Raw genomic sequence first — 20518 nt, 5'->3', positions numbered from 1 at the left:
TAGGGGTTGTCTCACTGACCCCTAGATATGACTTCTCTGAAGATTCACTGAGGTATAGGAACAAAGCCCTAGGCTAGCTGGCAACCTTAAATGTCTGGACCTGGAGAGCGGTGGTGGCACACGCCTTTAATCCCTGCAGAGCCAGGCGGATCTCTGTGAGTTCAAGGCCAGCCTGGTCTACAGAGTAAGATCTAGGACAGGCACCAAAACTACACGAAGAAAAACCCTGTCTCGAAAAACAAAAAAAAAAAACAAACAAAAAAATGGCTGGAACTGACTCCCTGAGGCTGCCTTAAGTCAGATGTTCTCAGAGCATTCTGATTCTGGTTTTATATTTTTATTAAATGGCCCTATCTATTCCTCAGGAATTCTGAGGGAAGGTGTGTTGGTAGAAGTGGTCTATGTACTTGGCAAAGTTCTATTTATTAGCTAAACAAAGCATAAATGGGAAAGTGGCAACAGGGACAAGAGCTCCTGACTTTATGTTGCTTCCTTAGACTCAGGTTTAGGCTCCTGGCAGGTAGGGCCAGCCCAACCCAAGTAACAATGGCATCTAAAGGACTTCCAAGTTCCAAGACTACCATCTGGCTTCATATGCAGAAATGCGTCCATTTGTCCTGGGTCTCTCCGGGCACAGCGACCATGGCCGTGGCATCGGTGTTGACTGCAGGCCATGGCAGCTTTTGTCACATTGATCACATAGGGGCCCAAGGTGCCCACTAGGTAGTCATGAAGATGCCAGCACTCTTCCTAAGAAGAGAAGAGGTATATCATGGCTCCTTCTCTAAGACTTGGCATGGTTTCTCCCTTAACTCAGAACTCCAGCATGTGCATGTGAAGGGGCAACACTCACCTCAGAGTTGGAGAAGCTCAGGTCTCCCCAAAGCACCACTCCTGCTGTGCCCAGTGCTGCGCTCACACCAACAGTCCTCACCAGGTCATCCTGGAGGCAAAGAACCGTTAAGCCAAAGCTGGACTGGCCAGACCCATCAGGGCCCAACTTCACCATGGTACTGTTCGGTTTACTGCTAGTACTGATTCTGCCTCTAGAGTAGGGCCCTTTTTTGTTTTATTTTGTTTTGAAAAAAGATTTAATGTGCTCTGTCTGCACATAAGCCTTTATGCCAGAAAAGGGTGTCAGATCCCACTATAGATGGTTGTGAGCCACCATGTGGTTGCTGGGAATCGAACTCAGGACTTTGGAAGAGCAGTGAGTGCTCTTAACCACTGAACCATCATCTCCCTAGCCTCCTAGAGTAGGACCCTTTTGACAGAGCCTCTAAGTAACTTCCCAGGATCTCCAGATACCCAAAGGCCGGACTCTAACCCATTGAGATCTCCCAGCACACAGCCCTGCCTCTCTGCTCCAGGATGGGATCTTTTTTGTTTGTTTTGTTGTTTTTGAGACAGGATCTCAATATATGGTTCCAGTCATCCTGGAACTCACTCTGTAGACCAGGCTGGCCTCGAACTCAGAGATCTGCCTCCTTTAAATGCTGAGTGCTGGGATTAAAGGCATGTGCCACCACCACCTAGCAGGATAGGATCCTTTTTTAAACCCCTAGATCATGACCACCTTCCCAAGCCCCTTAGGCAAAGTCTTCTCTTCAGGCCTTTTTAGAACAGGGCTGTGTCTCTGGACTCAGACCCCTAAAGCTCAGCTTTTACTTACCAGAGACAAGAATCTCCCAGAGCTCCGGTGTGTGAGGCGAACATAGGCCAGAACAGGTAAAGGATGTGCATGCCCAGCAAGGGCCACACGGAAGGCCTCCTGCAGGCGATGTCGGACGAAGTCCTGATGGTGGGCAGGTGGCAGTCTGGGTGGGAGGTAGATGCTAGGAAAGAGAGCAGTAGAGGCGGCCCAGAGCCAACGCAGTTGGTTGTTTCGGTTAACAGTGGCTGCATGGCAGTGGCCTGTATAGTTGGAAGCCATAATGTGCCAGCCATTGCCACAGGCTGGGTATCGGTAAAAGCCCCAGAGCCCATGCGGGCGAAGTGCCTGGCCCAGCTGCAGTGTGTATTCCATCAGAGCACGGGCAGCCTTCTCAAAGCCAGTATGGGCTTTGTGGAACTGTTCCCGAGGATCCAAGTCAGGGTACATCCGCTGTGCCCAAGCCCAGGAGGCTTTCCAGTAGACTTGGCGATGGGGGCTCCAGTTCCCAGCCCAGAGTGGATACCACTCTTCCCAGTCCAGCACTGCCAAGCCAGCAAAGCTAGGCCCTAGGCTGTGGAGGATCTGGTGGGCAGCTTGTGCCAAGTGGCGGTCTAGTGACACAGCCTGGGGGATACCCCCATTGTGGGCTGTGCCTCTAGGTCCAAAATAAGGATAAAGACCAAACTGGTTCTTATAGAAGATGGTGACGTTTTGGCCATGAAAATGCTGCCCATGGTTGGCTATGATGCTGAGGGCATTGAGTGGTAGGTGCACACCAAAGTGAACCGTACATCTTGCTGAGGGTACATTCCACAGCACAGAAAAGGGACGCTCAGGAGCCTGCGGCAAAGACTGGCCATACACAAAGCACAGGGCTACCCCTACCATCAGGGTTAGGCCTAGCTGCATGGTGGTGCCACAAAGATGGAAACCTGCAGGAGAGAGGGGGGATGAGCTTAGAGTCCATGGCCAAGGCCATGCCTTCTGCATAGCAAGGAAAGCTGGGAAAGCTTTCCAAGTTCTTCCTCTCAGGGAAGGGGCTAGGGCTGGGGGTTAAACATGGCTCCCAAGCATTTCGTGGGTCTCTCAGAGAGGCCATACCCCAAACATCCTGGGCTGCTTCCCTCCGGTGTTCTCCATCTCTGTTAAGGCACCATCATGTTCTCTGAGGCCACCCCAACTCATGGTTGTCACAAGTCCCCTGCTTCCCCTGCCCATCTTGTCTCTGTCTCAAGAACACCCATCGCTTGCTTGCCTTCTTGCTTCCCTGGCTTACTTCGTATCCAGCACTCAGGTCTCTATCATCACATATCTCCCAGATCCTGGGGGAAGTGAGGGTACGTGGGCTCCCAGCCCGAGTCCTGCTTGCCACACCCCACCCCCACCACTGTTTGTCTACAAATGCCTCACTGCCTGTGTCGAGTGCAGGACTTGACACATAATAAGTGCTTGGTGAATGGTGATGAGTCAGTGGAAGTGTAAAGGAACAGCTACCCTGGGCCTGGAAGAGGAGGAACAAAGGACAGATGTTACCTCATCAGTGACTCTTGGGCCACGGTGGATAGTAGGGCTTCTGCAGGGATAGGGGATTTGGGAAGGGAGTTAACAAATAAACTGTCACAGCCATACCTAATGGAAGCCTTTATTTAGCCACACTGACAGCTCTGAGCCGAAGCTCTCAAGCCACCTCCTGGCCCATTGGTACCCAGGAAACATACACAGGCTAAGGTAGCCCCCAAGGGCTAGGGGGCTAAAGTATGGCCAGTGGACTGAGGCTGGGACTGTTCTGGGCAATTCAATGTCCCAGAAAGACAGTGCCTAGCCTTCAGATGTCTTTTTCCATCCAGAATATAGGGCACCCCTTCAGATCTCGGTATCGTGCCTCTAGCAGGCTTTGAGGAAGGGGCCCTGGTGAAGGTGGGGGTGAGGTGGTCAGAGATGGGGGTAGGGGAGGAGGTGGTGGCAATGGAGGTCCCTTGGAGCTCCTTGGGACAGCTTGGGCAGCTAGGATAGGCCCCTTGCAGGGTGGCTGGGGGCAGGATGTCTTAGAGAAGGCACGTAGGAACGTAGTGGGCAGCCGACGGTTGGTGAAGACCAGACCCTGCACAGGCTCGCCCAGGTGGTAGCCTAGATGGGCGTAAAAGTATAACTGATCGTGAGTAGTGAGGTGCAGCCGGCGAAAGCCCCGGGCTCGGGCAAAAGCCTCCAAGCCTTCCATGAGGCGGCGACCAAAGCCCCGGCCCCTCAGAGCCCGGGCTACCACCACTGTCTCCACTAAGAGGCTGTGGGGATGGTCCAGTACCCGTGATAAGCGAGCATGGCCCACCACAATAGGGGATGCTCCAGGTGTGGGATGAGGGCTCAGCAGCATCAGGCAGAGGGGGAAGGCATCTGAGGACTGGCCCAGGGAGTGGAGCCTGGAGGCACGGCTGCGGGGCCACTGGTCATTGATGAGGTCTGCACAGGCACTCAGGAGCTCAGGTCGGCAATGCACAGGCTCCAGGGTCAACTCAGCCGGGTTGAGGGCTGGGGTCTCCTCTGCTTGGTGTTCAGGATCCAGGGTAAGCTCAGCTGGGCCAGGACTGAGGGTCATCTCTGGGTGGCATGTGGAATCCAGGGTCAGCTCAGTTATCCTGGGACTCAGTGACAGCTCTGGCTGGCGTGCAGGATCCAGGGTTAGCTTGGTCAGGTTGAATCTCAGGGTCAGTTCTGGCTGGCACGCAGGATCTAGAGTCAGCTTGGCTGGGCTGGTACTCAGGATCAGCTCCATCCGGTGCATGGGGTCTAAGGTAGGGGTCAGCTTGGCTGGGCCAGGGTTCAGAGTCAGCTCTTGCCTACAGGTAGGATCCAGGCTCAGCTGAGTCAGGTAGGAAGCCAAGGTCACTTCCTGTTAGGTTTCAGGTGGCTCATTGCCAGGCTGGAGGGTAAGGCCATGGTCTCCAGGCAGTGGCATCTCCTCATACAAGGGCTCACCTCCTGTGAATAACAGCCATGCTCGGCTGTGTCAGGAAGACAGGGTCGGGGCAGGGAAGAACTAATGGATGGAAGGGGGGCATGCATCTGGGAACTGGGGAATGATGTGCTTCACTTTGTCCTACATGCACTGGGAAGTATAGGTGTCCCGGAAGAGACCCATCCCTGTGGGTAAATGAATCCAGGAGTCCTACCTAAGACTGGTAAGTGCCGGAGGCTGCGTAGAACCCAGAAGTCCTGGCTATAAGCCTGTCCTTTGTAACAGCTCACTGTACCAGGCTAATCAACCTAGCCCACTTGTTGACTATCTTTTGCTTTTGTATGGGATGGGTCTTCCCCTCTGTCTCTCTCTAGGGTATGTGGAATACGCTCGCCTCAAAGTAGTGAGCCGACCGCCTCAGCCTCCCAAGTCCTAGGATAGCAGATGTCAGCCACCACCACACCACCACGCCGCCACGCCGCCACGCCGCCACGCCGCCACGCCGCCACACCGAGCACCCTATCTTATCTTTAGCAGTCCATGACTGTAGCTAGCTAGCCTTGGCAGAGGGTGAGCCAGAAATCATACCTCCAATTTGCTCCAACCGGAGTTTTCTTTTCAGAAGAAAGATCACTCCCGGGAGTTGCCCTGGCCCCCGTTCTCCCTCCACGTCAGCTCTCCTCTAGCTCTAGCCTTTCCAGCTATCCGAGCCATGCCTGCTATCAAGTGTATACTGGGACCTACGTACCCACCCCCACAGGCTCACCCTTCACCCCCTCGACTGCCTGCCTTCCCTAGAGAACTGAGCTTATGGCTCTCCTCTCCCATTCTGTCCAGTTCAGGACACCTTGGGCCTAGACCCAACTGCCCTGACATATGGTGCCCTAACAGCATCAGCACGGAGCCTGGCCCTTGGCACAGAATGTGGCTTTTGCAAGCCTGCTTGCCTCTGGCCTGAGTTTCATAGTTACCCTGATAAGGACCATGGCTTCCTTCCTAAATCTACAGATGCCCAACGGCCACCAGGTTGGAGACCCAGGCCTTCATGCCTAAACCTCAATGTTTACCCACCTTATTTTAGGTTCTGCTGTTAGGAGGAGCTATATTGGGGGGTTTCTTGTAGTGAGTGGGCAGCTGAGTCCCACTCTACTTATTTGCTCCATAAAGTGTCTCCTGAATTCCCCTTCCCAGCTTTCACCGAGCCTGAGGATAGGCAGCTGTCACCGCTCACACAAATCCCACACGCTGGGCTTTAAGCCCCTTACCTGCATCCAGTCAGTTCAGGAGAAGCAGCACCCTCTCCCAGCTCCTAGGCTGCTAAGGTCTGAAAGGAGGAACCTCAGGGTCCGCCCCTAGCCCAGAACCCCAGGGTTCCCCAGACCGGCTTAACTCCTTCATTGCGGGCCCCAACACTATAGGTCGAGCGAAGTTCCGGGTATTCAGAGAGGGTCTGCACCTGCCCTTTGTGGCACACAGGCTATGGATCTTTCGGGAGTGGGGGTTTTGAAAGCTTGATCGATTATAGGTGGGTGTGGCTCAGCACGCTCTAGGAGGGAAGGGCCAACGCTGGTAGGACTTGAGGGGCAACATGGTCACTTAGGGACCACGGGCGCGGGGAGGATAGATGGGCAACGTATGAGAAGTGAGGGTGATACTGACATGTTAAAGCCGAGGTCCGGGGTGGTCCGCGTCCAGCCTGCGCACGGTTCGGTATCTCGCTGTCTCTGGCTCCGATTCCTCGGTCGGCCTACGCTGGTCCCGGCAGTACGGAGGACACACAGCAGTCTTCGCAGGCGACGGCGCACCTCCTCCTAAGTCCTCCGTGCCCGGAACGCCACCACCTAGACACCCCGCCCCAGGTTCTGAGCGTCACAACAGAACTAGTGCAAGCCCATTATCCCGGGCTTCTTCCCTTCCGGCGGCCGCTGGGCCTGAAGCTTCCTCCCGATGGCTCCGCCTCCTCTTGGCCCGGCCCCTTGCAGGCCCAGCCTCTGGCTTCTAGCAGCTTGCCTGGGTTTGGCTCCGCCTGCACCTCTCCCCCGCCCCAGGCTCAAAGTAAAGGAATTTCGTCTTGTCTCTGCTCTGGCAGCGTCTCCAGCCCTAGTACATCAGAGGAACTTCCTCCTGATCATGGGAAGCAGCGGTCTTTAGACCACGCACTTGGGTGAAAGAATCGAGCCTTCGAAGTGCTCTCTGGGTTCCGAGACCTGCCTATTTTAGGAGCTAATTAAACAGCTAAGTAAAATATGATAGCTCTGTTTGCTGGGTTGAGCAGTGCTCTCAGCAGATTCAGGGATCCTGCAGAGTGGTGTTACTGTGTTTTCCCAGCTCACTTAGGGCACCATCAACACACAGTAGGTGTGCAAGGTTCCATCTTTGGAGCCAGATAACCTAGATTTCAATATGCATCTCTCTTGGTTTGTTTTGAGACAGTGTCCTGGCTGTCCTGGAGCTTAATATGTAGACCAGGTTGTCCTTGAACTCACAGAAAGACTCCTGCCTCTACCCCTGCCTCCCGAGTGCTGGGATTACAGGTGTGCATCATCATGCCTGGCCTTGCTTGTCTCTTCTTGCTGGGCAACACTGGACAAAGAGTGCTCACCCTCAGTGGCTAGGAATATAGCTTAGTGGTAGAGCACCTACTTGCCTAGCATGTGTGAGGTCCTAAGTTCAATTTCCAGCACAGCAGAAAATAAGTAAATGAAAGTACTCACCCTCCCTGCCTGTCTTGAGCTGTGGAGACTGACTGGGTTAGTCCACTGTTAGTGCTGTCAGCACAGAGCTTGGCACAGTGCAGACATAAGGCAAGTGTCAGCTTTGGTGACGGCTCACTCACAGATTCCGAAGGACTTGCCTATGATCCTGCCTGCCAAGTAGGTCCTTATAGGCACAGAATTGATAGTGCCTGCCCTTAATTCTGATTCATTCTATGTCTATCCTATGAGTGTGCCTGTGTGCATATGAGCATGACAGTGGCTGAGTGTACTCTTGACTGTGACTTGTGTGCATGTGACTGTATTTGAGGAAGTCCTAGATAGGCCCAGGGTATGTTAGGGTTCAGCGTGTGCAGTCTGGTACAGTGAATCACTACATACCCTGCTTCTCACACCATTTTCCATGCCATCCACGGTAGCATCGACACTTGAATTTCACAGCCATCTGGGCCTGATCCTTAAGTGAGAGGGTACCCTTGAGGCTTGGGGGCCTGCCATCATGTGTTAGCTGAATAGAAAAACTGGCAGGGTTGAGGGTGAGCAGAGCCTCAGGATAACTGGGACGGCGGGCACAGCGACCATGGCTGGAACACAGAGCTTCACTGCAGAGAAGAGCTGCACTGGTCACGTTCACGATGAAGGGCCCAAGTGTGGAATCCATATACTCTTTAATGACCTGGCATGATTCCTGAGCGGGGAGGAGAGCATAAGTGACCACAGCCTTGTATGAGCCCACTTAGTCCTTTCTTACCTCTTACGGGCAAACGGCACTTACTTTTGCTTAGCCAGGAATACACAGAGCAGGCCAGTTTCTCCTCACCCCTCCCCCGCCTCTCAGACTCTGACTTACCTTGGATTTTGTTTCTTCTGAGCTCACCCAGACCACCACTCCAGCTGCTCCCTGAGCTGCGCTCTCCCCCAGGCTGTGCTCCAGCGCCTCCTAAGAAGGAGACTGCTTAGCTCTACAGGACCTACTGTCCTTCCTGCCTGTAGGAACTGCTGGGACGCCACTGGATGGGACAAATAATCTGTAACCTTCACCTGAGGCTGCTCTAGTGTTGGTGGCCAGGGGCGAGCCTGTTCTCTGTCTAGCCTGTCAATAGATAGGAACTCATTTTTCTATTAAATTCTGAATCACCCATGCTTCACACAGAACTTGGCACAAAGTAGATGCTGCCTGTATGTGGGAATGAACAGAAAAAGAACTGGGGTAGTTAAGGCAGTAGGAAAGCATTTGAACAAGGCCCCGAGTTCCCAAGACCCACCCCCCCCCCCCCCAAACGAGAGTAGTACCCTGCAGCTATGTGACTCAGCTGTTGGACCTCTTACCATATTACCTAACAAGGAAGGCTGACAAGGTAGACAAGGTCACACAGCACTCACCAGGGGCACAAGATGATCTGTCATTTCATAGAAGATCTGGACGTAGGGCAGTATGGGCACATTAGGGTCTCTGGAAGCTGTGGCTACACGGAATGCCTCTTGCACACGGTGTCGAACATACAGCTGTGACTTCCCTGTGCCCATCAGCGCTGCAGGCAAGTAGACACTGGGATAGAGGGCAGAGCTCTGGTTCCATAACCACCCTAGCTTGTCATTCTCGTCACGGATTTTTATGGAGCACTGGCCTGTGTAATTGGGACTTAGAAAGTCATGGTTGTAGCAGTCAGGAAAGCCATAGTAACCCCAGAGGCCATGAGGACGCAGTACCTGCCCCAGCTGGAGGGTGCCTGCCATCCAGGCCTCTGCAGCTTCCTGGAACTGGTCCTGGGCTACAGTCTCCACTAAAGTTCCGGGCCAGTCAGGGTGCTCTGCCTGGACCAGTGCCAGTGAGCGCTGCCGATAAATGTCCTTGCTGTCCCAGTTAAAGGCCCATCGTGGGCGCCATGCCTCCCAATCAATGACTGCCAGTCCTGAGAAGTCAGGTTCTGGTATGGCAGCCTTGAAGTCCTGGAATGCACGAGTGAGGTGGGTAACCAGGCTGGCATTCTGGGGCAGGCCACCAAATATGGGCTCCCCGGTGGATGTGTAGTAGGGGTAGGTGCCCAGCTGCCAACTGTAGAAAATAGTCATGTTAGGGCCTTGGAATATCTGCTCCTTGTTGGCAATCACATCAAACACACTGACATCCACATCCACTCCATAACTCTTCAGGCAGTCGAAAGTGTCCCCATTCCAAATCGTGATGAACGGCTTGTTGGGTACCATGGAACCTCTGGAGCCTTGGATCAAGTTGATCAGGAAGAGAGTGTAGATGTAAAGCAGGTGGGCTGCAGTGGCACGGGGTGGGTCCGAGGAGACCTGGCCAAAGGAGACAGAGTTAAAGGCATGTATCAAACTTTCTGAACCCTGAAGTAGCTGGGCCTAGCCCCTTCCTCAGAAATTTGTCCCTGGTGTGATTTTAGTTGAACATTGATCTGCAGGGCTCAGCGAGCTCAGGGAGCAGAGTAGAGGCTTGGCAAGGAACATGGCCATGAAAGGTACAAGTGAGTCACCTCTGTGGCCAGGACCCTGCCATCTGCTTCCCCCAAGCTTTGCCTTGGCCTCACCTTACCCACCTTTTCCCTGAAGGGCCAGAGGAACCATCCCATTTGTTCTGAAAGAGGAGCTGAGAGCCAAGCCCTCAGTTCCAGTTCCTCCCGACTGAGGGAGGCCATTCTGTTTTTCTAATACCAGAAATCCTGGCAGCCTTTGGGAAAAGGGATGCTCAAGTGACCAAGAACCCAGCCCTGGAAACCCGCCAGCGGCCCACTTGTCCCTGCTGACCTCAGGACTGAAGGGCTTCATTCTCCAAACTTCCTGACCATGCTGTGTAAGCGCAAGCATGGCTTGGCTGAATTCCGTCCCACAAACTGGTCCTAGCTGCAGCGACTTGGAGAAGCTGCTGCAGCTGCTGCTTCGGGGAAATTCTGAGTTTTTGTAGATAGTCACCCCACCTAGTTTATAGGCTGGCCTTGGCATGGGTGGGAGGGGCTGGACTAGTGACAGCCCCTCCCACTCAGACTGCACTTGGGGAGGGCTTTGTGTCCTTCTTGGGGCTGGAGGCAGACATAACCGGTCAAGCAAATGTGTGGTCCTGCAGTGTGGTCCCTGAGGACTATATGATTATAGAGTACTTTCTCCACACCACTGTGACATTTCAGGCTCCAGGCACTTTAGTCTTTGTGGGTCCCTTCTTCATTAAAACAAGTTAAACAACTTTTGCTTTGTTTCTCTCTCTCCCTCTCTCCTCCTCTCTCCCCCCTTCTCTCCTTTCTCTCTCCTCTCCTCCTCTTCCTTCTTCTTCTTCTTCTTCTTCTTCTTCTTCTTCTTCTTCTTCTTCTTCTTCTTCTTCTCTCTCTCTCTCTCTCTCTCTCTCTCTCTCTCTCCAGTGTTGGGAATAGGACACAGGGCTTCATGCTTGCTAGCCAAATGTTCCATCGATGAGCTATATCCTTAGCTCTTCAAAAAGGCAAAAAAAAAAAAACAACAAAAAAACAAACAAAAAAAAAGAATGCCTAGTGAGATATAGCTCAGCCAGTAAAAGCACCTGCAGCCAAGCCTGATGACCTGAGTTCAATCCCTGGAACACACTTGGTAGAACTAACTTCCACAAGCTGTCTTCTGAATGCCACCCAAATACCATGGCATGCACATGCCCACATGTAAGTACAAATAAATGTAAAATGCTAGTTTAAAACAGTGGAGAGCATGCCGGGCGATGGTGGTGCACGCCTGTAATCCCAGCACTCGGGAGGCAGAGGCAGGCGGATCTTTGTGAGTTCGAGGCCAGCCTGGTCTACAGAGCGAGATCCAGGAAAGATGCAAAGCTACACAGAGAAACCCTGTCTCAAAAAACCACAAACAAAACAAAACAAAACAAAACAAAACAAAAAAAACAACCAGTGGAGAGCAATAGAGAAATACATTCCAAACTGACTTTGGACCTTTACACCACACATATACACACACACACAACACACACACACACACACACACACACACACACACACACACAACACACACACACACACACACACACACACACACACACACACACACACACAAGCCAAACAAAAAAACTTTTGTGGTGGCTCTAGGCCCTGTCTGCCTGCCGTCCCTAATGGGTAACCTGTCCCTGTTTCTGGGAGGTTCTGTGTTCATGAAATTGAAGTGTGACATCACCCTTTGGATATTCTGGGTCAGATTGTCTTTGTGAAGCCCTGGTTGGTAACTGGGCTACTACTGCCCAAATTCCCAAGGCTTTATGCATACAAGTGCGGGGACTCCGTGCCTGAGATCATGTGTGAGAGACCTTGCCGTTTTGTGACCATGAGACCCTGTATTTGCATGACTATGGGAATTGGCAGGGATCTGTTAGTGAGTACATGCAGAAGTAATGTGTGTTCATGCGTTTGTAATTTTAGTAGTTCACTGAGTCATAGGCTGGTTATTCTGATCTGCTGGGTGCTCAGGCCCAGGCTTGCCTGAAAAGATTGGGAAAGTAAGAGAGGAGAGGACACGGCCCTGCCCAGGGTAAAATGTTGTCTGGGCCTGCAGCTGTGTCTGGTCCTGAACCACTGACCCTCTTTCTTGGTGGCCACTGAACTTTGGCATTCACGATAAGGCTAGGGGCATTGCACAACCCCATCTTCCTACCCCTCAGGGCAGTTCTGGTTATCTTTGGTGTGGCATGACTTTTTGTAAGTAAGTGTGAACAAACTTCTATTCAACCCAGATGGGGTACTGACAGCAGACTGAAGAGACAATTCTCTCCAAGTCTGGTGTGTGAGTCCATGAGTCTTGTAGTTACATTACAGGAGGAACACAAGGTGCTACTTAGAGAGACAGCATGGACGTGTGACTCAAAGACAGCTGTATCACCACAGGTCCACCCTGGCACAGGGAACAATACAAAAGCTGCTTCCTTGGAAAGGCTTGCCAACTTGTACTTAGCTCCTCTCTCCAGCAATGATTTACTGCTTTTTAGTTTTAGAGAGGGGGCTCATGAATCTTGTAACTTTCTAATATATATATATGTATTGTTTTTCCTTTGGTTTTTTTGAGACAGGGTTTCTCTCTGTAGCCTTGGGTGTCCTGGAACTCCCTCTGTAGACCAGGCTGGCCTTGAACTCATAAAGACCTGCCTGCTTCTTGCCTCCCAAGTGCTGGGATTAAAGGGGTACACTGCCTGTCATATGTATTGATCTGGAGAATGGGTCCATGGTTAAGAACACTTGCTGCTCTTCCAGAGGTCTGGAGTTCAGTTCTTAGCACCCGTCCCCGTGTGTTAGAAATCACAGGTGTGGAGGAGATGGGAGTTTCCCTAGTCTTTACCCTCCTTTGTTGAACTCCATTAGTTTTGGTCTTTCTTCTTCCGTCAGATTTTAAAATTAGTAAGTCTGGTGTGGTGGCACATACATGTAATCCCAGTGCGTGGGAAGTAGAGGCAGGTAGATCTCTGTGAGTTCAAGACCAGCCTCATGTACATAGTGAGTGCTAAGCTAGCCAGGGCTGCATGGAGAGACTCTTGTCTCACAATTTTTTTTAAAGTTCAATTTATTTATTTATGTATGTGTGCTCATGGGTGCCACAAGGTGTGTATGGAGATCAGAGAACAATTCTAGGGAGTCAGTTTTGTACCAGGGATCAAACTCAGGTCATCAGGCTTGACAGCGAGGGCCTTTTCTTGGCTTTCTTTCTTTCTTTTTCTTTCTCTTTCTTCCTTCCTTCCTTCCTTCCTCCCTCCCTCCCTCCCTCCCTCCCTCCCTCCCTCCCTCCCTCTCTCTCTTTCTTTCTTTCTCTTTCTTTTTTCAAGACAGGGTTCCTCTATGTAGCCCTGGCTGTCCTGGAACTCACTTTGTAGCCCAGGCTGGCCTCAAACTCACAGTGATTCACCTGCCTGTGCCTCCCAAGTGCTGGGATTAAAAGCGTGCACCACCACCGGCAGGCTCCTCTTTTAAGATAGATACCTGAGCTATATGTGCTATACCCATATAGCTCAAGCTGGCCTCCTAGCCAAGGCTGGGCTTGAGCTCCTGATCTTCCTGCCTTTACCTCCCAAATTACAGGGATTACAATAGATATAGGGTATCACCTGGTTCCTCCACATCCCTTTCAAATCTCAACATGGTTGTTGGCTGTTCTCGCTCACTTTCTGGTTCTGGTGAGTGAACTCAGGTCCTAGTGCAAGCTAACTGTGGGAGCACTGGTGAGTGAACTCAGGTCCTAGTGCAAGCTAACTGTGGGAGCACTGGTGAGTGAACTCAGGTCCTAGTGCAAGCTAACTGTGGGAGCACTGGTGAGTGAACTCAGGTCCTAGTGCAAGCTAACTGTGGGAGCACTGGTGAGTGAACTCAGGTCCTAGTGCAAGCTAACTGTGGGAGCACTGGTGAGTGAACTCAGGTCCTAGTGCAAGCTAACTGTGGGAACACTTGTAGAGTCACAGTTTGAGGGCGGGGCCGAGTCATCACTGACTCTAATGGGTCTGAGGGAAGAATGACAGAGTTAACACCTGTCAGAGGCGGCCTAATGACGCAACTCAGTTGCTGCAACTACCCTGGCTGCTATTTCTCTCTGGAACACCCATTAGTCAGTTTGGCCCATGGGTGGGAGTGTTTTTTCATTCATATGAAATGCAGTATTGGGTGCATTTCATTCATTCATTCATATATATATGGTGCTAGTGCTCAATCCCAGGGCTTTCATACACACTAGGCAAGTAAGTGCTCTACCACGGAACTTACATATTTTCATGTCCTGGCTCCAAAGCTGACCTTTGGGGATGACCCTGCTCCCCAGAGCAGAAGAGTTCCCAACAGCTCCATCATGCATCCACATGGTGACAGGAACTGACGCTAAAGATTGACCTCTCAGACCCAAGGGAAGACTGTGGCGCAGATGGCAAGAGGGGCACGTGACAAGAGTCCACTGCCCTTGGAGACAGAAATGCCCTTGTCTGTAGGAACATCCGGGAAGATTGAGCAACACTTCCCCTTTCTCCGTGGGTGGCTGAGGTAAGAAGGCTGGTGTTGGCCCAGCCTGGGGTTTTTGGGAGAGGCAGATTCACAGCTGGCTTTATCAGCCACACCACGGTGGGCCCAACTCCATTCCAATCAAGATAAAGTGAAATTGGTGTTAGGGTGTCAATCCTCCTCAAGTGGGTCCCGCCTCAGCAGAGTTGAGGAGGCAGCCCTGCATCCTTAGGCCCGAGCGAACACACAGCTGAGGGATCCGAGGAGCTGAGCTCAACCTCATGGACAACCTTGGGCTCTCTCGCACACACACACTAGCCCAGAAGGAGAAAAACCAAGCACAGAAGTTGTTTTATATTTAATTTACAAAAAAGACCCCAAAATTATAAACTATCCAGGAGCAGGGGAATAGAGTCAGGCCTTTCCTGGCCTAGCTGTATCCTCCTTCTTCTCTGGCAAGATGAGAGGATTCTTCTCTCCCCCTTAGAACAGGGGGTGACAGCTGGGATGGATGCCTGCTAGGCACCCGGGGGCTCTGCCCACACCAGATTCATTTGTCTACCCTCTAACAGGCTTCTCATGCCCAGATCCTTGTGCCAGAGGCCAGCTGGACTGATATCCCCGGGGGGATGGGGGGAGACCCTCTTATGAGGTCCAGGTAAAGACCGTGGCTACCAAAGCCAGCAGACTGGTGATGTGGGCCCCAGCCCAGGCTCTGCTGGCACTTCTAGCTGCCTGCTTATGGTCCCATTGGCATTCCTCGCCACCCCAGCCTAAATAGCACTGGCAGCGAAAGTGCGTCTTCAGGTAGCTGAGGTCGGCATCGCTGAGCTCCCCCTCAGGTCGAAGCTGGGGTTCATTAGGCGTCCGGCCAGGCACTAGGCGGAAGCTGCTGGCACTGAGGTGCAGGAAGGTATTGGCGCTGGGGTTGCGGCGCACACAGCGCCCATGGCCATGGCACTGGGTCCAACTGCAGTATTGGGTGGCCCAGGACACATTGACGACGTAAGGGACCAGCAGCTGTGTTAGGTAATTCTTGAGGTACTGGCAGGTCTCCTGGAGGAAGAGGCCAAGGTTAACAGGTGAGCATCTGATGTTAGCTGCCTCAGCCCAAAGCCCTGATAGAAACTGTCTATACTGTGGTGATAGCACCTCTTTTGGCAGTAGTGGAGTTGGACTCCTAGATTAGGCAAGTGCTCTTACTGAACCTCATCCTTGGCACACTTATCTGTATATATATGCACACATCACATACACACTTACAGTCCCCTGTCCCTAGTGAGAAGTGGGGTGGAGACAGACTGGAACCCAGCTGTGCAGATGAGGAAGGGTGGAACTCCAGCTGTTCAGGACAGCATTTCCTCTTCCCGGGAACAGGGTGGGGGGTTCCCTTCTTCTCTGCTGGGTACAGGGGCAAAGCCTCCAGGCTTAGGCGACCGACAAGCTGGACTCAGTCTGTATACCCCGGTGAGCGTGGAAGTCAGAGTATAAATTTCCCACCAGTTTGGCAGGCTGGGGAGGTCTCCCTTACCATACTTGAAGCATACACTGAGTCGCCCCAGAAAATGACACCAGCTGAGCCCAGGGCTGCGCTCTCACCGATGGTAGAGATGAGGTCCATCTGTGTGGGAAGGGATGATTACTGAGGGAGACTGACCCCAGACAGAAGAGGGACAGAGCTGACCTAAGCTGCTGACCATAGTGTGGCCTGCCCCTGTATGCCTGCAGGCAGGGGCTGCTTTGTTTACGCCCATCTCCACCCTCGTGTTGAACCTTCAGCTCCAAATCAAGAGCACCTATCAGCCCACAACGGCAAGGGCACACACTCTGACTCCAAAGTCAGGATGAGTGAATTGAACTTTCTAGAGGCTCTGGGCTAATTCTCTGGACCTCAGTCTTATCTACAGAACGGGGATGACATCACCCTTCCACAGGATTCAGAGATGTGCAACAGGCAGTAAACTCGAGTTATGTGCACCCTGATAGCCCAAGCGCGCAGTGGCCCCCGGAGGAAGGCAGAGGCCGTGCCCTGGAACACACACATACCTGACTCAGTCCTTTGAGTCCTCGGGTGTACGTGGGGCGGGTGAAGACGTACACGGGCAGAGCGTGGTGTGCATGGTGGGTGTGAGCCACACGCAGGGCCTCCTGAACTCGGAAACTGACGAAGTTGCGGCTGTGTACGGAGGAAGCCAGTGACTCATCCAGGTACACAGAGGGAAAGAGAGCTGTGCTCTCAGCCCAGAGCCAGGCCAGCTGGTCATTGCGTGCTACTTCCACGTCAGGACAGCGGCCTGTGTAGCTCTCCCGGTTCTGTACATAGTCATGATTGTAGCAGTCGGGGAAGAGGTAGAAGCCCCAGAGGTGCTGAGGTCGGACTGCCTTGACATAGCGTAGTGTATTCAACATGAACTGCCGAGCAGCGAACTCAAACTCATACTGTGCCTGTTTCACTATTCGGTCTGATGGCCAGTCAGGGTGTCGACTGGCCACCAGCTGGCGCGAAGACTGTCGGTACACGTCCTTTTCCTGCCAGTTTCGCACCCACACAGGCCTCCATTCCTCCCAGTCAATGACCGCCAGCCCCCCAGGTTCCTGGGTGTGAATGTAGCGCTCCACAGACTCCTTCAGCATGGGCAGGTGTGCACAGAGGCTACCGTTCTGAGGCACACCGCCATGCACAGACATCCCAGCTGCATCAAAACGTGGATACAGGCCTAGACGGTCGTAGTAGAAGGTGGTGATATTCTGGTTGACAAAACCCTCATTAGGTGAGGCCTCCACATCGAAGGCCCTAAGGTCCAGCGGCACTTTGTGGCGTGGGGCACATTCTTGTGTGGGCACATTCCACGCTACCACAAAGGGTCGGCCAGTGAAGATGGGTGGCGCCGTGGCCTTAAGCTCCACGGCCCATGTTACCTCCAGCACTAGGGCCAGTGTGACGATGGGACCCAGTCCTGCCCGCATGCTGGGGGCTACGGCGAGGGTCACCTGCCTGGTAGCAGCTCAGGAACTGAAGGAAGGTAGAGAGCCAATTAGTCTAGAGAACTCCACAGTCCCATCCACACTCCCCAAACACACACCGCGCTCCTGCTCAGACTGCCAAGCCTGTAACTTGAGAGCTAGCAGGACGCTGGAGGGTAGGCAAGAGGTCCTAGGGCCTCTACCAAAATCAGAGCTTCCTGTGGCTGGGCCAGAGTCTCCTTTAGGTCTGTGTCCCTTCTGAAAACGGGACGAATTAGGCCACAGACTCACAGCCAGAGTCACTTACAGGCCTATATACTACACAGTACATTGTTTTAGAACACCGTGAACCCAAGCTCCACCCTGCAGGCCCCCACCTCTACCCTGAGAAGGGACAGCATTTGGGCACAATACCCACAGAAGCTGAGACGCTTTTATCAACATTGCAGAGGAACTGGTATCCGTGCAACCATGTTCCAAGCACAAGAGTGAGGCTGTTAAGACTTAGTCTCGGGCACCGACACTGTCCTTGGCTTGGAGTAGGCGCCCGGGGGACAAAGGGGCGGCGGACTTCACTCCGCGGTGCCCGCCACAGCCACCGAGAACCTGTGCGAGCCCTCGCGACCGGCCTCTGTCTTCACTTCCCAGCACGGGGGGTCCCGAGTGGAGGGTATTCCTCCTGGTCTTTGTGCGGGACCCCGCCCCCGCCCCGCACGTGGGGCCAGAGTTCATCCGAGTGGGGGTGGGGCTCCTGGGTCATTTATGAAGGCTCCCCCGGAGACTCAGAGCCCAGCAAACAGGGAGAGAGTCACCAGGCTTGCAACGCCCGCCCTCACCTCGCACCAGGCGCCACCAGAACCCACGCCAGGGCCTCCGCCATCCTGGTACCAGCCAAGCCCGCTCCGGCCCTTCGCCCAAGCACGGCCCCAGCTCGAGCCTCTGCTGGCTCCGCCCCGAGGCCCGCGGGCCCTTTAAGAATCTAGCCTCGGAGGTGGGCCGATGGCAGGATTTGCGGCTTCGTGGGGAGGGTGCCATCGCCTTCCTTTCTCCCAGTGTTGCGTTTCGAGTTGGAGGACCCTCAGATCTTCTGTAGAGGAACATAGTCACCTCTCTGAGGTCTACTACCTCTTGGGATCGGGATTCCCGCTAGAGTCTCAGTCGCGAGAGCAAACCAGCCTGAGATCGTACCCCCGCAGTCTGTCTCCGGTGGACCAATCCACTCTGTGCAGCCGGCCTCTTAAAGGGACAGAAAGCTAGATGGGGCGGGCGCGCGCGGAGGGGGTGGTGGTGGCATGTGGAATAAATGCTTATGGCCGAGGCCTTAACTAGGGGTAGCTGCGAAGTCAGTCCCACATGCCTGGATTTGGACTCTAGTAGTATGGGCCCTTTGTGTAGTGTAAGAGATTTTGACCTGAGCGGATCTGGAGCCTCTTGGGACATTAATGATCCGCCTTCGCGGATCCCAGATTCCCCACGCTAGTTTGTGGTCAGAGGGAAGCCCCGCCCCTTGCCTGTCTAGAGGAGGGGGCCTAGTAAGGCCTCTGAGCCCTCCCCTGGCAAAGCCGACGCGGCCGTTGTCCTGGTAACCAGGGGTAGGTTGCTGAGTCGCCAGAGGGGCTGAAATTCAGCATGGCCTAAGAGGAGAGTGGTCTACCCGCTTTCTCCGGATCCACATCAGGGCAGGCCAATCCGCTGGGTTCTCTCCAGTCTCTTCGACCAGGTGGAGGTGGGATGGTTGTCCATAGGGGGCTCCCATTCAACTCCAAATAAAGTGCAGTTTGCACAAGTTTCAGGCGGGACTTTGTGGAAAGCAGGGTGCAGTGGCTCCCCTATTCTGAACCCTCTGCCTTGCAATCCCCTTCTGATAGGGAGTAGGCTTAGAGCTCTTCCCTTGTCTCGTGCTCTCCACGGCACGACTCAAGTCCCTGAAAGCCCGCATCTAGCCGCCAGCCCCTTTCCCGCCCGCATGCCCGAAAGCTAGGGACCGCCTAGCGCAGGCATCTATGGCAGCGCTAAGACCAGCTTTACGTGGTCTTCTCTGGGCTCACCTGTGGTGGGAGTCCATCGGCCCAGTAGGTCGGCGGCCTCCCTTCTTCCTGAGGTGGGTTTCTCCAGCCAGGTACTTGCACCAGCTGCTGCCCTATGGGCAGCCTGCTGGGGATTTGATAAACCCCATTCCTTCCCACCCACTCCCGCCTCCCATCCCTGCCCTTTCGCCTCACTTCCTGCTGCCCCTCTGGGCGGAAAGGGACAGGAACAGGGGCGGGGAGGAGAACCCCTTGACCCTGTTTCCCTTGCTGGCTGGCTACCGTCTGCACCCTTCCACTGAGTAGGATCTGGACCCAGATGATGTGGCAGGTGACGGAAGGATATGGGCCTAGGGCCAGGCGCTCATCTTCTTAAGTGTCAATCATTGTCAATCCAGTAGTGAGGGGGCCCCAAGTGTCTATTCATGGGAGTCACACTGTTTGCTGGGTTGTTTAGCTAATGGTCCCCTAGGGCAGGTGCCAAAGAAGGAAACCATCTTGTGTGAGGGGGAAACCTGGGTGGGGTGGGGTGGGGTCTTCCAGAAACTGAGTCAGTATTTTCCATTGAGAGCGGAAGTATCTGAAGTATGACAAAGGAGACAATGTGACAATGTGTGGATGAGGCCTGTGCCTGTGTGATATGGGAGTGGGGGGGGGGGGGGCAGGGCCTAGGAGGCTCTTTGGGGTAAGAGGCTGCTTACACTTAAGTGTGTCCTGTGGAGAGGGAGCTCAGAATAGGAACCCCTGAAGACTAGCAGGGTCCCACCCGACCTCCCTGGAGGTCCACGCAAACTCTCAAACCACCCTGAACCAACCACCCCTCCGAACCCAAGTGGCTCACCTCCCCAGTGCTAGGGAGCCCCTCTACTAATAAAAAGCGGTATGGCAGCTGGGTGTACAGCCTAGGCTGTGCTCCCCAGGAGCACCCCTGAACCACTGTGCTGGCCTCGTGAGGGACAAAAGTCTAGGAAGCACCAAGGGTGGGGACCCCCGGGAAAACAAAGGCCAGGCCGGCCTGTCCAGGGCAGGGGCACTTCCTTAGGCAGCCAGCAGGAAGGAAGTGAGCACAGCCCAGCCGGATGGGATGGAGTGGGGAAACACTGCCCTGACGCCTCTATTGTTTATAGCTTTGGGGTCAGCTAAGCAGGGTCCAGAACAGGGAGTTCCCCCAGGCAGGATGGTGTTGTGGGAGATAGGATACTGTCTGATACGGGAGCCTTGGCCCCTGAACAGGAGGAGGCCCTGAACAAGGG

At 53.7% G+C, this 20518-nt stretch overlaps 4 protein-coding genes across 9 annotated transcripts; all 4 read right to left on the bottom strand.

Moving 5' to 3' along the window:
* Positions 1 to 231: 231 nt before the first annotated feature.
* Hyal3 (hyaluronidase 3) lies at positions 232 to 2580 on the bottom strand. The gene is made up of 3 exons (XM_036193446.1): positions 1673 to 2580; positions 854 to 943; positions 232 to 750 (listed from the first exon to the last, which is right to left on the bottom strand). Exons 1-3 carry the CDS (start codon positions 2561 to 2563, stop codon positions 481 to 483), a joined length of 1251 nt encoding a protein of 416 aa, XP_036049339.1. The 5' UTR covers positions 2564 to 2580; the 3' UTR covers positions 232 to 480.
* On the bottom strand, positions 1772 to 10235 carry Hyal1 (hyaluronidase 1). Of its 4 annotated transcripts, none has more exons than XM_036193445.1 (6): positions 10088 to 10235; positions 8705 to 9622; positions 8172 to 8261; positions 7703 to 8009; positions 6267 to 6448; positions 1772 to 1835 (listed from the first exon to the last, which is right to left on the bottom strand). In XM_036193445.1, exons 1-5 carry the CDS (start codon positions 10145 to 10147, stop codon positions 6270 to 6272), a joined length of 1554 nt encoding a protein of 517 aa, XP_036049338.1. In that variant the 5' UTR covers positions 10148 to 10235; the 3' UTR covers positions 1772 to 1835; positions 6267 to 6269. The 4 variants fall into 4 exon arrangements, with proteins under 4 accessions (XP_036049338.1, XP_036049337.1, XP_036049336.1 ...); XM_036193444.1 differs by lacking the exon at positions 1772 to 1835 and adding an exon at positions 2531 to 2586; XM_036193443.1 differs by lacking the exon at positions 1772 to 1835 and adding an exon at positions 4440 to 4653.
* Positions 3281 to 6323, bottom strand: Naa80 (N-alpha-acetyltransferase 80, NatH catalytic subunit). The gene is made up of 2 exons (XM_036193447.1): positions 6267 to 6323; positions 3281 to 4488 (listed from the first exon to the last, which is right to left on the bottom strand). Coding segments are annotated over exons 1-2 (1011 nt in total). The 5' UTR covers positions 6269 to 6323; the 3' UTR covers positions 3281 to 3479.
* Positions 10236 to 14613: 4378 nt separating the features above from the next.
* On the bottom strand, positions 14614 to 19397 carry Hyal2 (hyaluronidase 2). Of its 3 annotated transcripts, none has more exons than XM_036192891.1 (4): positions 18075 to 18476; positions 16321 to 17287; positions 15806 to 15895; positions 14614 to 15330 (listed from the first exon to the last, which is right to left on the bottom strand). In XM_036192891.1, the coding sequence occupies exons 2-4, from the start codon at positions 17239 to 17241 to the stop codon at positions 14920 to 14922; spliced, it is 1422 nt and encodes a 473-aa protein (XP_036048784.1). In that variant the 5' UTR covers positions 17242 to 17287; positions 18075 to 18476; the 3' UTR covers positions 14614 to 14919. The 3 variants fall into 3 exon arrangements, with proteins under 3 accessions (XP_036048784.1, XP_036048785.1, XP_036048786.1); XM_036192892.1 differs by lacking the exon at positions 18075 to 18476 and adding an exon at positions 19287 to 19397 and having other exon boundaries at positions 14618 to 15330; XM_036192893.1 differs by lacking the exon at positions 18075 to 18476 and adding an exon at positions 17657 to 18045 and having other exon boundaries at positions 14618 to 15330.
* Between the last annotated feature and the right edge of the window lie 1121 nt (positions 19398 to 20518).

The sequence above is a fragment of the Onychomys torridus genome, chromosome 7, assembly GCF_903995425.1.
Source record: "Onychomys torridus chromosome 7, mOncTor1.1, whole genome shotgun sequence".
NCBI classification, from domain to species: domain Eukaryota; kingdom Metazoa; phylum Chordata; class Mammalia; order Rodentia; family Cricetidae; genus Onychomys; species Onychomys torridus.
This window is presented reverse-complemented; position numbering and strand designations above follow the sequence as displayed.

Bases quoted from the DNA above. Each gene is read 5' to 3' on its own strand.
- Hyal3 (XM_036193446.1), bottom strand. From the start codon at position 2,563: ATGCAGCTAGGCCTAACCCTGATGGTAGGGGTAGCCCTGTGCTTTGTG. The intron at 944-1,672 runs GTAAGTAAAAGC...CTTTGCCTCCAG, and splicing joins CTGGGAGATTCTTGTCTCTG to GATGACCTGGTGAGGACTGT. The intron at 751-853 runs GTGAGTGTTGCC...TTCTCTTCTTAG, and splicing joins TGAGCTTCTCCAACTCTGAG to GAAGAGTGCTGGCATCTTCA.
- Hyal2 (XM_036192892.1), bottom strand. From the start codon at position 17,241: ATGCGGGCAGGACTGGGTCCCATCGTCACACTGGCCCTAGTGCTGGAG. The intron at 15,896-16,320 runs GTATGTGTGTGT...CTTCCCACACAG, and splicing joins GACTCAAAGGACTGAGTCAG to ATGGACCTCATCTCTACCAT. The intron at 15,331-15,805 runs GTAAGGGAGACC...CTCTTCCTCCAG, and splicing joins CAGTGTATGCTTCAAGTATG to GAGACCTGCCAGTACCTCAA.
- Hyal1 (XM_036193445.1), bottom strand. From the start codon at position 10,147: ATGCTTGCGCTTACACAGCATGGTCAGGAAGTTTGGAGAATGAAGCCC. The intron at 9,623-10,087 runs GTCAGCAGGGAC...TCCTTTGGCCAG, and splicing joins TGAAGCCCTTCAGTCCTGAG to GTCTCCTCGGACCCACCCCG. The intron at 6,449-7,702 runs GTATGTAGTGAT...CGGGGTGTCTAG, and splicing joins AAAATGGTGTGAGAAGCAGG to GTGGTGGCGTTCCGGGCACG.